General features: G+C 41.9%; 1 protein-coding gene across 3 annotated transcripts in view; it reads right to left on the reverse strand.

Annotated features, from left to right (window-relative positions):
• Positions 1–8,349: 8,349 nt before the first annotated feature.
• The window catches only part of LOC307025452 (3-oxo-5-alpha-steroid 4-dehydrogenase 2-like), a 45,569-nt gene continuing 37,313 nt past the window's right edge, over positions 8,350–16,605 (reverse strand). For 2 of the 3 annotated variants that reach the window (XM_079694866.1, XM_079694868.1), the window contains 3 exons: positions 11,498–11,599; positions 9,234–9,384; positions 8,350–8,462 (listed from right to left, as the gene is read on the reverse strand). In XM_079694866.1, the coding sequence (XP_079550992.1) occupies positions 8,396–8,462; positions 9,234–9,384; positions 11,498–11,599 (320 nt within the window). In that variant the 3' untranslated portion in view covers positions 8,350–8,395. The remainder of the gene's footprint in view (positions 8,463–9,233; positions 9,385–11,497; positions 11,600–16,605) is intronic. The other variant, XM_079694867.1, reaches the window with a different exon arrangement.

Raw genomic sequence — 16,605 nt, forward strand, 5'->3', positions numbered from 1 at the left:
ACATTGAAGTCAATGATACCATTCCTAGGTGAACTTAACATCTGTATGGAGTCAGATCAGTCTCAATATTAATAAATGCTCACAGAAGGATTCACAAATGTATTTTGCGATTTATATATAAATGACTCTCCACAACAATATCTCTCAACGCACTCACAAATATGTATTGTTGTATATAAATGTACAAGAAATGGGCATTTAAACTGCTTTTTATTAATTAAAAGACGGCTCTGAATTAATAATCAAATATGTTTCCTTTCTTTACGACTGGATGAAATTACAAAATGTACCCATCATTTTCCTCATGCTAGTATAGCCACATCAAAGTATCAAACCACCTGTTAATACAGGAAATCTATTTTACCGTTAAAAATGTCCCCCCCACATTCAGGATGCTTCCTACGCCCATGGTCCAATTAAATTAAGTAAATGAGTAGGAGAGGAGATTAGAATGCACTAAGTGTAATTGTTGCAACTAAACGTAGCCCTACTTGTAGTTTGGAGTGTAGGTTGGTTTGCGCATTTATGTAGAGAACAGCCTTTTTCAGTTGTGTGTGAAGATTTTTGTTGATTTTGAAGTTTTATGTATTTTAATACCACAAAAATAATTCAAAGGACTTAATGTTGTGCTAAAATAAACTAATTATTATAGCAATTAACTGGTAGCATAGAAAACATGCACATTGTGGCATAGTTTCCTTTGTTGGTGTCTGCTCTCGTGCGTAGTGAATACTAAAGAAGACCATTGTCTCTGTTAACTGATTATTTTGTAGAATTATGTTGAGTATTAAACAAGTGCGTGAGTGTGAGGGTATTACAATTAATTGGTCAGTAAGCCAGAGATGTGCAACTTAACTTTTAGTTTTACATTTTTTTTAATAAATGATTATGGGATCTCCCCTGAGCCCCAAAATGTCTGTGCACGTCCCTGCCAGAGAGGCTCAACATTCTTTATAACACAGTGTGAGATTTGTGAAACCTTTATTCTATTTGTGAAAATGCAACTGAGGGAAATTAGATTTTTGAACATTGCAGAAGTCCACGTCTCTCCGTTTCATTTCTCATCTGCATTATCATGTGCTGTGTACCGGAGGGGAGAGAGAGATACGGCTGATACTTGACGATCTGGCGGAGAAAGGTTGTGGAGCCTCCGTTGATATGCCGTTGTAAATGGCTTGATGGAAAGCAGGTGTGTAGTCGGGGAGGGTGCACAGCTGATTGCAGCAGGTGAGTGGAGGTTGAGCCGGGAGCCAGGAGTGACAGCCACCACGCACACACAAACAACACAGACAGGGGGAAACAAACACAAAGGAGACGGCTGGAGCAGTACAGCCACCACAGCGTTACCTAATGCAACTCCACACTATGTATTACGGTGCCGTGTACCGGAGAGGAGAGAGAGAGAGCAGCGAAGGGGGGGGGGGGAGAGAGAAGTAATACGGTTTCCTGATAAAGCTGTGGAGAGTATGTGCTGCAGGGAGGTGGATGCACAACGCACCCAGGAACGAACGCTAGCTCCGGTCCTTTTTACTGTGGACTCGATGTCCTGACAGGCTGGAGTTTGTGCAACCTTCACAAACACAATACTGCACCATGATTACAAATCAATACAATGTAAAACTACAGAAAAATACCAGCTCACTAAAACACAACCGCTCAACTCAACGCAACTACTAACTATACCCGCGGTCAGAGAGCGGAGATGTGTCCCCTGTGTGATGTAATATGACGCGTTTTACGTATGACCTTAAAAAAAAGCAGTTTTTAAGAGCAGAGCTCAAAATTGCTCCTTTCCCTCTGAATTCCTTATGTCTCGTAAAACATATCAAATCCTGCATTCACTTTTTTAATTGTAATTTTCAAGCAAGTTTAAGCATAAATGTAGAATAAATAAAAACCTGCAAGATGCTCTTTAAGCAGATGATAGAAAGACCCAATCACGCACATGTGATCAGACACGGGAGAACTGACATGTTATTTCTGAATCATGGAAATGTTGTATTGTTCTTTTATTCGTGACACAGTCTGTAAAAGGTTTATTTAAAATATAATTATTTGTACTGTTAAATATGTTCTTTAAAGGTTGGTTTCACTTGACGTCACACCGCTGCGTTCCTTTGGCGCAAAATTCCATTGGAGGTCAGGAAGTAATTTTTATACAGAGGATCTAGCTGCTGTTACCATTGTGAAAATGCCGGTGTGTTGTGTAGTTTACGGTTGTTCCAATCGATCCGGCCGAGAGAAAAACAAGAGGTTTTACCGAGTGCCGAAGGTTGTCGTCCATAAAGCTGAGCAATTTAAGAAGCTAACCGAAGAACAGAATAGCCCCACCAAAAATATTTTCCACCAGCCGCCACTGTGGCTTATACTTGCATATCTAAACAGAATCATGAAAGCATGTTGGTAGAGTCAGGCACACAAGTCTGTTTGAGTGTGTGTGTGCCGGTGTCTGAACACTCACTCACTGCTAGCTATGTAGTGTTAAATATGTTCTTTATTCTCGCGTCCAGGAGAGAAGCTTTAAAATGAGACTAAATGGAGTCTCTGAAAAGATTCAAATGGGATACTTTAATTAAAAAAGGCGCGGTAGTGTTACAGACAGAATATTGTTCCGGCAGAAAACAGCTGTGATCTGGCTCTCCTGAGCAAGAAGAGAAGACCCATCCCCGGTTCGGTTCCGTTATATATCCTCTGCTGGCTCCTCCCCGCCAGCCGGCTCGCCTCGCCTCTAATGTCCGTTGTTGCATTTAAACAGAGGATAGGTACTTTTCACATTCAATATATGCTTAACACGCCTTTTCTCCTCATATTCTCTTTCATCACTTTTCATGTAACACATTCTAAACGCTGTAATCAATACTCTAAAACATACAGAAAATGCTTCACGGCGGTTTGGTTTCCGGTCATTCCGGATGTTGTCACATGCTACTCTCGTCTGTAAACAATAATGTATTCAAATAAACTGTACCTTCATTTAATATTCAGGATGGTAATATCTCGACATCTATAGTTGTAGTGTTAAATCAGTAGGCTTCGGTTTGCACCACTCCATGTCATTTCGCTACTCAATTCACCTCTTTAGGAAATCGTATATTAGCCACATGCTAAATGCTAACCGTAGATGAAGGATTTTCAGAATAAAAGCTTAACTGCTTGTGCACAAGAATTTCTGGTTTTTCAGTATAAAAGAGCATTTAACTTGACAGTATGTTTAAACTACATTATACCATCAAAACATTGATTTTAATTTCTAACAGTACAAAAGAAGCAGAGCAGGTGTTTTTAGAAATATAAAATAAGCATAAAACATACACATTCAAGATCCCTTTAAAAACAGGAAGATTCATCCTGATGGAAATAATCGCAGGTTTGATCGGTGGATCAGTTGGTCTGCAGGGTTTCTTTATGTATTGAATATCATCAATATTATATAGCATACTATATATATATATATATATATATATATATATATATATATATATATATATATATATATATACACACAATGTGGTGTCACCACAATATATATATATATTGTGGTGACACCACATTGTGGACCATAATTCACCTTGCTTGTTGTGTTGCTACACGGACCCTTTAGTGGGAACACCTGTAGCGTTAACTATTCAGTCCTGCTAGCTTGTCATGCAGAGCAGACGTGTATTACCTTCTGGATGTTAAGAGTGGAACTCCATTCTAAACACACTGCCTCCGACTCCCTTTCCTCGGCACCACAATATATACTATAGCAACTCCAACAATTGGCCTAGCAACGGCTTAGCAACCCCATTGTTTTGTTATGAAAATGCATCTATATATATTTATACTACACATTCTCACGAGATCGATCAGGGGTCGTTGTAAGTTAAAGCGCAAACTGCTACTTGGTTAATGTTAATGTTATAATTCTCAGTATGTGAACACAGATCGAAAATGGAAAGATCTCTCATAAGTCAGCGTAAACGACCGCGATCTCCAACGGAGCCGGTCCAGCCGGACAACCCTGCTATCCGTGTGTGTGTGGGTGCATCTGTCTGTTTGCGGTGTGGTGATGAGGTTAATGCCACAGCATGCCAGTTGAAACAGTGAACGATCGCTATTGTGTACTTGCACGCTCAGGGTGTAATGGTATTATACAAAAATATTGTAGGAGCTTATTTTCGTTGTGCTTACCATGCAAAGTGTCAAAGTAATGATTCAATATTAATGATAATATTGTAGCGTGTCCAAGTTAATAGTTAGGCTATGTCAGTTATCAGATGTGCACAGTTTAGTACATTTGTAAAGTTATTTAGGCAATGTTGTTGGTGGGAGTTAGGGAGAGACTGCCCCTTCCAGGTGTGTGTGTGTGTGTGTGTGTGTGTGTGTGTGTGTGTGTGTGTGTGCGCGCGCGTGCGCGTTTTCCGGTGTGTGTGTGGAGGGAGTAGGAGACGGTAGGAGTTGCCTTCGAGTGTGGGGAAAAGTCATGAGTGTTATTGATTGGTTCTGTAAGGCGTGGCTGTGGCCGTCAATACCAGAAAATAAAGAGAACGTTTTCGACATTGAAGGCTCGTGATCTGTGGTTTTGAATAGCGGTGAACGCTACAATATGAACAGGCTCGTGCTTGGCCCACTGGTATTGTTTGTTTATTTATTTATAAAATTAACTAGCAACGCCGTGCTGTCATATAGCAACTGCTAATACTGCAGCAAAAACATCCTGGCACCGCCCATGAATATCATGTAAAATATCAAAAACAAACGTCACATATTACACTTTATTATTGCAGCAAGTGAAGAAGGTAAATCTATAAAAGCATCACATGTGACTTTAAAAGCTGTTGTTGAGATAAAGCTGTAGGGGCAACAGGAGAAACACGTATTGTTGTTGAGATAAAGCTGTAGGGGCAACAGGAGAAACACGTATTGTTGTTGAGATAAAGCTGTAGGGGCAACAGGAGAAACACGTATTGTTGTTGAGATAAAGCTGTAGGGGCAACAGGAGAAACACGTATTGTTGTTGAGATAAAGCTGTAGGGGCAACAGGAGAAACACGTATTGTTGTTGAGATAAAGCTGTAGGGGCAACAGGAGGAACACATATTGTTGTTGAGATAAAGCCGTAGGGGCAACAGGAGAAACACGTATTGTTGTTGAGATAAAGCTGTAGGGGCAACAGGAGAAACACGTATTGTTGTTGAGATAAAGCTGTAGGGGCAACAGGAGAAACACGTATTGTTGTTGAGATAAAGCCGTAGGGGCAACAGGAGAAACACATATTGTTGTTGAGATAAAGCCGTAGGGGCAACAGGAGAAACACGTATTGTTGTTGAGATAAAGCTGTAGGGGCAACAGGAGAAACACGTATTGTTGTTGAGATAAAGCCGTAGGGGCAACAGGAGAAACACGTATTGTTGTTGAGATAAAGCTGTAGGGGCAACAGGAGAAACACGTATTGTTGTTGAGATAAAGCCGTAGGGGCAACAGGAGAAACACATATTGTTGTTGAGATAAAGCCGTAGGGGCAACAGGAGAAACACGTATTGTTGTTGAGATAAAGCTGTAGGGGCAACAGGAGAAACACGTATTGTTGTTGAGATAAAGCTGTAGGGGCAACAGGAGAAACACATTGTTGTTGAGATAAAGCCGTAGGGGCAACAGGAGAAACACGTATTGTTGTTGAGATAAAGCTGTAGGGGCAACAGGAGAAACATGTATTGTTGTTGAGATAAAGCTGTAGGGGCAACAGGAGAAACACGTATTGTTGTTGAGATAAAGCTGTAGGGGCAACAGGAGAAACACGTATTGTTGTTGAGATAAAGCTGTAGGGGCAACAGGAGGAACACATATTGTTGTTGAGATAAAGCCGTAGGGGCAACAGGAGAAACACGTATTGTTGTTGAGATAAAGCTGTAGGGGCAACAGGAGAAACACGTATTGTTGTTGAGATAAAGCTGTAGGGGCAACAGGAGAAACACGTATTGTTGTTGAGATAAAGCCGTAGGGGCAACAGGAGAAACACATATTGTTGTTGAGATAAAGCCGTAGGGGCAACAGGAGAAACACGTATTGTTGTTGAGATAAAGCTGTAGGGGCAACAGGAGAAACACGTATTGTTGTTGAGATAAAGCCGTAGGGGCAACAGGAGAAACACGTATTGTTGTTGAGATAAAGCTGTAGGGGCAACAGGAGAAACACGTATTGTTGTTGAGATAAAGCCGTAGGGGCAACAGGAGAAACACATATTGTTGTTGAGATAAAGCCGTAGGGGCAACAGGAGAAACACGTATTGTTGTTGAGATAAAGCTGTAGGGGCAACAGGAGAAACACGTATTGTTGTTGAGATAAAGCTGTAGGGGCAACAGGAGAAACACATTGTTGTTGAGATAAAGCCGTAGGGGCAACAGGAGAAACACGTATTGTTGTTGAGATAAAGCTGTAGGGGCAACAGGAGAAACACGTATTGTTGTTGAGATAAAGCTGTAGGGGCAACAGGAGAAACACGTATTGTTGTTGAGATAAAGCCGTAGGGGCAACAGGAAAAACACGTATTGTTGTTGAGATAAAGCCGTAGGGGCAACAGGAGAAACACGTATTGTTGTTGAGATAAAGCTGTAGGGGCAACAGGAGAAACACGTATTGTTGTTGAGATAAAGCTGTAGGGGCAACAGGAGAAACACGTATTGTTGTTGAGATAAAGCCGTAGGGGCAACAGGAGAAACACATATTGTTGTTGAGATAAAGCCGTAGGGGCAACAGGAGAAACACGTATTGTTGTTGAGATAAAGCTGTAGGGGCAACAGGAGAAACACGTATTGTTGTTGAGATAAAGCTGTAGGGGCAACAGGAGAAACACGTATTGTTGTTGAGATAAAGCCGTAGGGGCAACAGGAGAAACACGTATTGTTGTTGAGATAAAGCTGTAGGGGCAACAGGAGAAACACGTATTGTTGTTGAGATAAAGCTGTAGGGGCAACAGGAGAAACACGTATTGTTGTTGAGATAAAGCTGTAGGGGCAACAGGAGAAACACGTATTGTTGTTGAGATAAAGCCGTAGGGGCAACAGGAGAAACACGTATTGTTGTTGAGATAAAGCTGTAGGGGCAACAAGAGAAACACGTATTGTTGTTGAGATAAAGCCGTAGGGGCAACAGGAGAAACACGTATTGTTGTTGAGATAAAGCCGTAGGGGCAACAGGAGAAACACGTATTGTTGTTGAGATAAAGCCGTAGGGGCAACAGGAGAAACACGTATTGTTGTTGAGATAAAGCTGTAGGGGCAACAGGAGAAACACATATTGTTGTTGAGATAAAGCCGTAGGGGCAACAGGAGAAACATGTATTGTTGTTGAGATAAAGCCGTAGGGGCAACAGGAGAAACACATATTGTTGTTGAGATAAAGCCGTAGGGGCAACAGGAGAAACACATATTGTTGTTGAGATAAAGCCGTAGGGGCAACAGGAGAAACACATATTGTTGTTGAGATAAAGCTGTAGGGGCAACAGGAGAAACACATATTGTTGTAGAGATAAAGCCGTAGGGGCAACAGGAGAAACACATATTGTTGTTGAGATAAAGCCGTAGGGGCAACAGGAGAAACACATATTGTTGTTGAGATAAAGCCGTAGGGGCAACAGGAGAAACACATATTGTTGTTGAGATAAAGCCGTAGGGGCAACAGGAGAAACATGTATTGTTGTTGAGATAAAGCCGTGGGGGCAACAGGAGAAACACGTATTGTTGTTGAGATAAAGCTGTAGGGGCAACAGGAGAAACACGTATTGTTGTTGAGATAAAGCCGTAGGGGCAACAGGAGAAACACATATTGTTGTTGAGATAAAGCTGTAGGGGCAACAGGAGAAACACGTATTGTTGTTGAGATAAAGCCGTAGGGGCAACAGGAGAAACACGTATTGTTGTTGAGATAAAGCTGTAGGGGCAACAGGAGAAACACGTATTGTTGTTGAGATAAAGCTGTAGGGGCAACAGGAGAAACACGTATTGTTGTTGAGATAAAGCTGTAGGGGCAACAGGAGAAACACGTATTGTTGTTGAGATAAAGCTGTAGGGGCAACAGGAGAAACACATATTGTTGTTGAGATAAAGCTGTAGGGGCAACAGGAGAAACATGTATTGTTGTTGAGATAAAGCCGTAGGGGCAACAGGAGAAACACGTATTGTTCAATATTTAACAAGATAATTGATTGATTTGATTCAAATGAAAGGGATTAATTCAAATGTGAAACGTTTGAGTTCTCAGTGTTTAAATAATATTTCTATAAAGTTTGAACACCTTTGTTATTTATTAGGAGGTTAAGAGACAGAAATAGATGATTCAGTCTGAAGGAATAAGAGATGTGGAGACGACACAATGCAGTAGATTTAATAAGGACTAACATTAAGGTAACGAGCTGCTCAGAGGAGGAAGGGGATGATCGCTCTCCTGCCGCGAGGGTAGTCCTCAAACCTCTTCAGGTAGTCTCTGCAAACACAGACACATTCATATAAGTCCAAATACACAAGTCAACAAATAAAATCAACAATAAGTCATCAGTTATATCACCAGTAAGTGTACCTGTGTTACTGGTATCAAACCAGTACCTGGTATTGAACCAGTACCTGGTATTGAACCAGTACCTGGAGCAGTACTTGGTATTAAACCAGTACCTGGCATTGAAGCAGTACCTGGTATTGAACCAGTACCTGGTATTAAACGAGTACTTGGTATTAAACCAGTACCTGGTATTGAAACAGTACCTGGAGCAGTACTTGGTATTAAACCAGTACCTGGTATTGAAACAGTACCTGGAGCAGTACCTGGTATTGAAACAGTACCTGGTATTGAAACAGTACCTGGTATTAAAACAGTACTTGGTATTAAAACAGTACCTGGCATTGAACCAGTACCTGTGGTGATGGTATTGAACCAGTACCTGTGGTGCTGGTATTGAAGCAGTACCTGTGGTGCTGGTATATTGAACCAGTACCTGTGGTGCTGGTATTGAAGCAGTACCTGGTATTGAAACAGTACCTGGTATTAAAACAGTACCTGGCATTGAACCAGTACCTGTGGTGATGGTATTGAACCAGTACCTGTGGTGCTGGTATTGAAGCAGTACCTGTGGTGCTGGTATATTGAACCAGTACCTGTGGTGCTGGTATTGAAGCAGTACCTGTGGTGCTGGTATATTGAACCAGTACCTGTGGTGCTGGTATTGAAGCAGTACCTGTGGTGGTGGTATTGAAGCAGTACCTGTGGTGCTGGCAGGCCCGGGGCCCGATGGAGCAGACGGTGAAGAAGGCGAAGGCGAAGGCGGGGAAGGACCCGGCGGCGACGGCGAACCCGATCCATTCCAGGATCTCCCCGAGGAAGTTAGCGCCAGAGACGAACTCAAACAGACCACCTGACAGGAAACAGAGTTAGAGACGCACCTGAACCATCAGAGTTAGAGACACACCTGAACCATCAGAGTTAGAGACGCACCTGAACCATCAGAGTTAGAGACACACCTGAACCATCAGAGTTAGAGACACACCTGAACCATCAGAGTTAGAGACACACCTGAACTATCAGAGTCAGAGACACACCTGAACCATCAGAGTTAGAGACACACCTGAACCATCAGAGTTAGAGACACACCTGAACCATCAGAGTTAGAGACACACCTGAACCATCAGAGTTAGAGACGCACCTGAACCATCAGAGTTAGAGACACACCTGAACCATCAGAGTTAGAGACACACCTGAACCATCAGAGTTAGAGACACACCTGAACCATCAGAGTTAGAGACACACCTGAACCATCAGAGTTAGAGACACACCTGAACCATCAGAGTTAGAGACGCACCTGAACCATCAGAGTTAGAGACACACCTGAACCATCAGAGTTAGAGACGCACCTGAACCATCAGAGTTAGAGACACACCTGAACTATCAGAGTCAGAGACACACCTGAACCATCAGAGTTAGAGACACACCTGAACCATCAGAGTTAGAGACGCACCTGAACCATCAGAGTTAGAGACACACCTGAACCATCAGAGTTAGAGACGCACCTGAACCATCAGAGTTAGAGACACACCTGAACTATCAGAGTCAGAGACACACCTGAACCATCAGAGTTAGAGACACACCTGAACCATCAGAGTTAGAGACACACCTGAACCATCAGAGTTAGAGACACACCTGAACCATCAGAGTTAGAGACACACCTGAACCATCAGAGTTAGAGACGCACCTGAACCATCAGAGTTAGAGACACACCTGAACTATCAGAGTTAGAGACACACCTGAACTATCAGAGTCAGAGACACACCTGAACCATCAGAGTTAGAGACACACCTGAACCATCAGAGTTAGAGACACACCTGAACCATCAGAGTTAGAGACACACCTGAACCATCAGAGTTAGAGACACACCTGAACCATCAGAGTTAGAGACACACCTGAACTATCAGAGTCAGAGACACACCTGAACCATCAGAGTTAGAGACACACCTGAACCATCAGAGTTAGAGACACACCTGAACCATCATAGTTAGAGACGCACCTGAACCATCAGTTAGAGACACACCTGAACCATCAGAGTTAGAGACACACCTGAACCATCAGAGTTAGAGACACACCTGAACTATCAGAGTCAGAGACACACCTGAACCATCAGAGTTAGAGACACACCTGAACCATCAGAGTTAGAGACACACCTGAACCATCAGAGTTAGAGACACACCTGAACCATCAGAGTTAGAGACGCACCTGAACCATCAGAGTTAGAGACACACCTGAACCATCAAAGTTAGAGACGCACCTGAACCATCAGAGTTAGAGACACACCTGAACCATCAGAGTTAGAGACACACCTGAACCATCAGAGTTAGAGACGCACCTGAACCATCAGAGTTAGAGACACACCTGAACCATCAGAGTTAGAGACACACCTGAACCATCAGAGTCAGAGACACACCTGAACCATCAGAGTTAGAGACACACCTGAACCATCAGAGTTAGAGACACACATGAACCATCAGAGTTAGAGACACACCTGAACCATCAGAGTTAGAGACACACCTGAACCATCAGAGTTAGAGACACACCTGAACCATCAGAGTTAGAGACACACCTGAACCATCAGAGTTAGAGACACACCTGAACCATCAGAGTTAGAGACACACCTGAACCATCAGAGTTAGAGACACACCTGAACCATCAGAGACACACCTGAACCATCAGAGAGAGGAGGTTCTGAATCTGGTTCTGATTCTGGTCCTGGTTTTAGTTCTGGTTCTTATTGAGGTTCTGATCCTGGTTCTGGTACTAGTACTGGTTCTGATCCTGGTTCTGGTTCTAATTGTGGTTTTGGTTCTAGTTCTAGTTCTGGTTCTAATTCAGATTCTGGTTCTGGTTCTGGTTCTGGTTCTAATTGTGGTTTTGGTTCTAGTTCTAGTTCTGGTTCTAATTCAGATTCTGGTTCTGGTTCTTATTGTGGTTTTGGTTCTAGTTCTGGTTCTGGTTCTGACCGTGGGGGATCCGGTACACGGTCTCTCCGGGTCTCCGTAGTTTCCGCAGGATGTTGTCGCTGTGGATGTTGATGATCATCCCGAACAGGAAGAGCAGGAAACCTTCAGAATCAAAGACACAGGAGTTAAACTTCATGTAATATCCAGGAGCCACATTGAAGCTGCACGTGTTTCTATTTATGACGTGGTATTCTCTCCGTGTTATTGGTGGTGTGCTCTGGGCTTAGTGGCTGTTGAACCTGGCTTACCTGCTCACTGTGGTTCTGTATGGAAGGGGAGGAGGGGCCAAACCTCCCCCTCCCCTTCCACACAGTGGCATCGTTATCACACTGAAGGTTATCGGCACCTCGATATATTGGATTTCTTTCTTGTTTATTCTGCAATAAATGGTCAAAGGAAACAGAAAGAGTGGAGCGATGATTTGAGCGTGTGAAAGTGATTATCTTCCCGTATTAAGACCCTCGCGGACGCTTTTAATTGGGCTCACTATAGCATCCAGTGAGCGGCAGGACTCTGGAGAGAAGGCCTGGTTGAGGCCAGAGGTCAGAGGTCAGAGGAGACTGGCCACACTGGTTCAGATGATAGAAAGGCAACAATAACTCCAGTGGTTAAAGAAGACCACCACCTGAAGCAGATGGGCTCGAGCAGCAGTACCCCCCCTCCTGTTACAGTTCGGACGGGTTCACCAACACTGGAGAATAGAAGATTGTAAAAATGTTGCCTGTTCTGATGAGGCTCGAATTCTGCTGGGACATCCGGACGGTCTGGATCCATCCTGCCTCGTGTCAATGCTTCAGGCTGATCGTGCTGATCGTGCTGATCGTGCTGATCGTGCTGATCGTGCTGATCGTGCTGATCGTGCTGATCGTGCTGATCGTGCTGATCGTGCTGATCGTGCTGATCGTGCTGATCGTGCTGATCGTGGTGGTTAACGTTGTTTTGTGTGTTTTTAAAGGTATTGTTATTTCCAGATTAGTTTATATCCCAGTGTTTCTGCACACTGCTCTGTGGTCTCTAACCGGAGGGTGGGGAGGGGTCACACATGTGGAGTTATATAATCATACATTCCACATCTGGAACAGGTTTAAAGGAACCGGACCCCAGAGGAAACCAAAAGGAACGTCTTCAGGCAGTGTGAGTCACTGTTCGAAATGGGGGGGAGCTTGGCTCCCCTAAAAGAGGGGGGAGCTTGGCTCCCCTAAAAGAAGGGGGAGCTTGGCTCCCCTAAAAGAGGGGGGAGCTCCCCTGAAGGCTGACTTTTAGATAAATAGGGAGAGCCCAAAAAAAGATCATGCATATTTGTGTCACACAGATTAGAAATGTTGAGTTTCTGAAAATAAAAGTTCTTGAAATAAATAATACTCATTGTTCCATGGGCGTAGGAAGCATCCTGAATGTGGGGGGGGGATATTTTTAACGGGGGGTGTGGGGGTCCTGTTCAATACCCCCACTGATTTCCTTAACATCCTGGGATGAGAGTCCACATCTCAATTTACTCTAAACTGTCCTTTCCCTTTCATCACTCACCTCAGCAGCGGACCTCTCTCCTCTGTCCCTGTGTTCTGCCTCTGACTCACTCTCAAGCGCCTCGAGGTCAGGAGAGGTGGTGAAGTGATCACTATGTATTGAGCAGTCTACTCTTTCACATTGAATCAAGTCATACTGAATGTAAATACAACTGACTCTAAAGTAAGTCCCAGTCTGTGACATTGGACATTTTGAAGACTCAAAGTCTCAAGCAGTAGAATATTAGCTAGTCTATGTGATGTGCACAGAAAATAAATAGTTAACTGAATGCTGGGATGGAAATGGCCTATAAGCACTCAGTAAAACATAAACACACACAAAAAGCTTCTGGATGATAAGAAGTATAATTAAAACATAATGCACATTACCATTTTGAGAGAGAGTACCTTAAAGAAGAATAATCTCTTATGGAACTGAGGCTCCAGTCAAACTCACTGACTGAGTCTCTACATGGACATCATGGTGTTTACATGAGCAGAGAGAGATGGGGTTATTCATGTCAATAAATCAAAAATAGCAGTGTTTTTATAGAAATTGATCGCATCCGCGCTGCTGCGCCAGAGCGTGCATGTGACATATTTAGTAGCAGGATGTGCTCTGAAAAATAGGGCTCCCCGAAAGCAAATGGGTAATTCGAACACTGGTGTGAGCCCTTAGTGACGTGTGTGTGTGTGTGTGTGTGTGTGTGTGTGTGTGTGTGTGTGTGTGTGTGTGTGTGTGTGAGTGTGTGTGTGTGTGTGTGTGTGTGTGTGTAGGACATGGTTTTCTGTCATTTAAAATAGTTCTTATCCCAGCAGAGGTCGCGTTAACCGAATATATTCCGTCTATGACGGAATTCTTTTGACAATGACGGAAAAATCTGAAAGCAGTCCGTCATTTTGACGGATTAGAACAAACTCAGAACAGCGCCAAAGTTTCCCCGCAACAGAGCTCCGTTGTTATGCCCTTATGTCGTTTCCAGACCTAACTATGCCGTACAGATCATTGAACTGTCTGGGAGTTTATGCTTTACGCTGTGGCGCGCTCCCGCGAGGTGCAGTGGGCATGCACAACACGGCATAACACCGGCGCTAATATTTCACGAGCCCCCCCCCCCCGGTTGACAGTTCACGAGCGTGCTCTTCCGCCCAGCCCCACAACAACACAAATACCTGTACTTTCTACTTCTCTCATGTTGAACTCAAATACCTGTACTTTCTACTTCTTACATGTTGAACTCAAATACCTGTACTTTCTACTTCTTACATGTTGAACTCAAATACCTGTACTTTCTACTTCTTACATGTTGAACACAAATACCTGTACTTTCTACTTCTTACATGTTGAACTCAAATACCTGTACTTTCTACTTCTCACATGTTGAACTCAAATACCTGTACTTTCTACTTCTTACATGTTGAACTCAAATACCTGTACTTTCTACTTCTTACATGTTGAACACAAATACCTGTACTTTCTACTTCTTACATGTTGAACTCAAATACCTGTACTTTCTACTTCTTACATGTTGAACTCAAATACCTGTACTTTCTACTTCTCACATGTTGAACTCAAATACCTGTACTTTCTACTTCTTACATGTTGAACTCAAATACCTGTACTTTCTACTTCTTACATGTTGAACACAAATACCTGTACTTTCTACTTCTTACATGTTGAACTCAAATACCTGTACTTTCTACTTCTCACATGTTGAACCCAAACACCTGTACTTTCTACTTCTCACATGTTGAACTCAAATACCTGTACTTTCTACTTCTTACATGTTGAACACAAATACCTGTACTTTCTACTTCTTACATGTTGAACTCAAATACCTGTACTTTCTACTTCTTACATGTTGAACACAAATACCTGTACTTTCTACTTCTCACATGTTGAACTCAAATACCTGTACTTTCTACTTCTTACATGTTGAACTCAAATACCTGTACTTTCTACTTCTTACATGTTGAACACAAATACCTGTACTTTCTACTTCTTACATGTTGAACACAAATACCTGTACTTTCTACTTCTTACATGTTGAACTCAAATACCTGTACTTTCTACTTCTTACATGTTGAACTCAAATACCTGTACTTTCTACTTCTTACATGTTGAACTCAAATACCTGTACTTTCTACTTCTTACATGTTGAACTCAAATACCTGTACTTTCTACTTCTTACATGTTGAACTCAAATACCTGTACTTTCTACTTCTTACATGTTGAACTCAAATACCTGTACTTTCTACTTCTTACATGTTGAACTCAAATACTTGTACTTTCTACTTCTTACATGTTGAACTCAAATACCTGTACTTTCTACTTCTTACATGTTGAACTCAAATACCTGTACTTTCTACTTCTCACATGTTGAACTCAAATACCTGTACTTTCTACTTCTTACATGTTGAACTCAAATACCTGTACTTTCTACTTCTCACATGTTGAACACAAATACCTGTACTTTCTACTTCTTACATGTTGAACTCAAATACCTGTACTTTCTACTTCTCACATGTTGAACACAAATACCTGTACTTTCTACTTCTCACATGTTGAACACAAATACCTGTACTTTCTACTTCTTACATGTTGAACTCAAATACCTGTACTTTCTACTTCTTACATGTTGAACTCAAATACCTGTACTTTCTACTTCTCACATGTTGAACTCAAATACCTGTACTTTCTACTTCTTACATGTTGAACACAAATACCTGTACTTTCTACTTCTCACATGTTGAACTCAAATACCTGTACTTTCTACTTCTTACATGTTGAACTCAAATACCTGTACTTTCTACTTCTCACATGTTGAACACAAATACCTGTACTTTCTACTTCTCACATGTTGAACACAAATACCTGTACTTTCTACTTCTTACATGTTGAACTCAAATACCTGTACTTTCTACTTCTTACATGTTGAACTCAAATACCTGTACTTTCTACTTCTTACATGTTGAACTCAAATACCTGTACTTTCTACTTCTCACATGTTGAACTCAAATACCTGTACTTTCTACTTCTTACATGTTGAACTCAAATACCTGTACTTTCTACTTCTTACATGTTGAACTCAAATACCTGTACTTTCTACTTCTCACATGTTGAACTCAAATACCTGTACTTTCTACTTCTTACATGTTGAACTCAAATACCTGTACTTTCTACTTCTTACATGTTGAACTCAAATACCTGTACTTTCTACTTCTCACATGTTGAACTCAAATACCTGTACTTTCTACTTCTTACATGTTGAACACAAATACCTGTACTTTCTACTTCTTACATGTTGAACTCAAATACCTGTACTTTCTACTTCTCACATGTTGAACTCAAATACCTGTACTTTCTACTTCTTACATGTTGAACACAAATACCTGTACTTTCTACTTCTTACATGTTGAACTCAAATACCTGTACTTTCTACTTCTCACATGTTGAACTCAAATACCTGTACTTTCTACTTCTTACATGTTGAACTCAAATACCTGTACTTTCTACTTCTCACATGTTGAACACAAATACCTGTACTTTCTACTTCTTACATGTTGAACACAAATACCTGTACTTTCTACTTCTTACATGTT

The sequence above is a fragment of the Notothenia rossii genome (assembly GCF_949606895.1).
Source record: "Notothenia rossii genome assembly, contig: SUPER_1_unloc_1, whole genome shotgun sequence".
Classification (NCBI taxonomy): domain Eukaryota; kingdom Metazoa; phylum Chordata; class Actinopteri; order Perciformes; family Nototheniidae; genus Notothenia; species Notothenia rossii.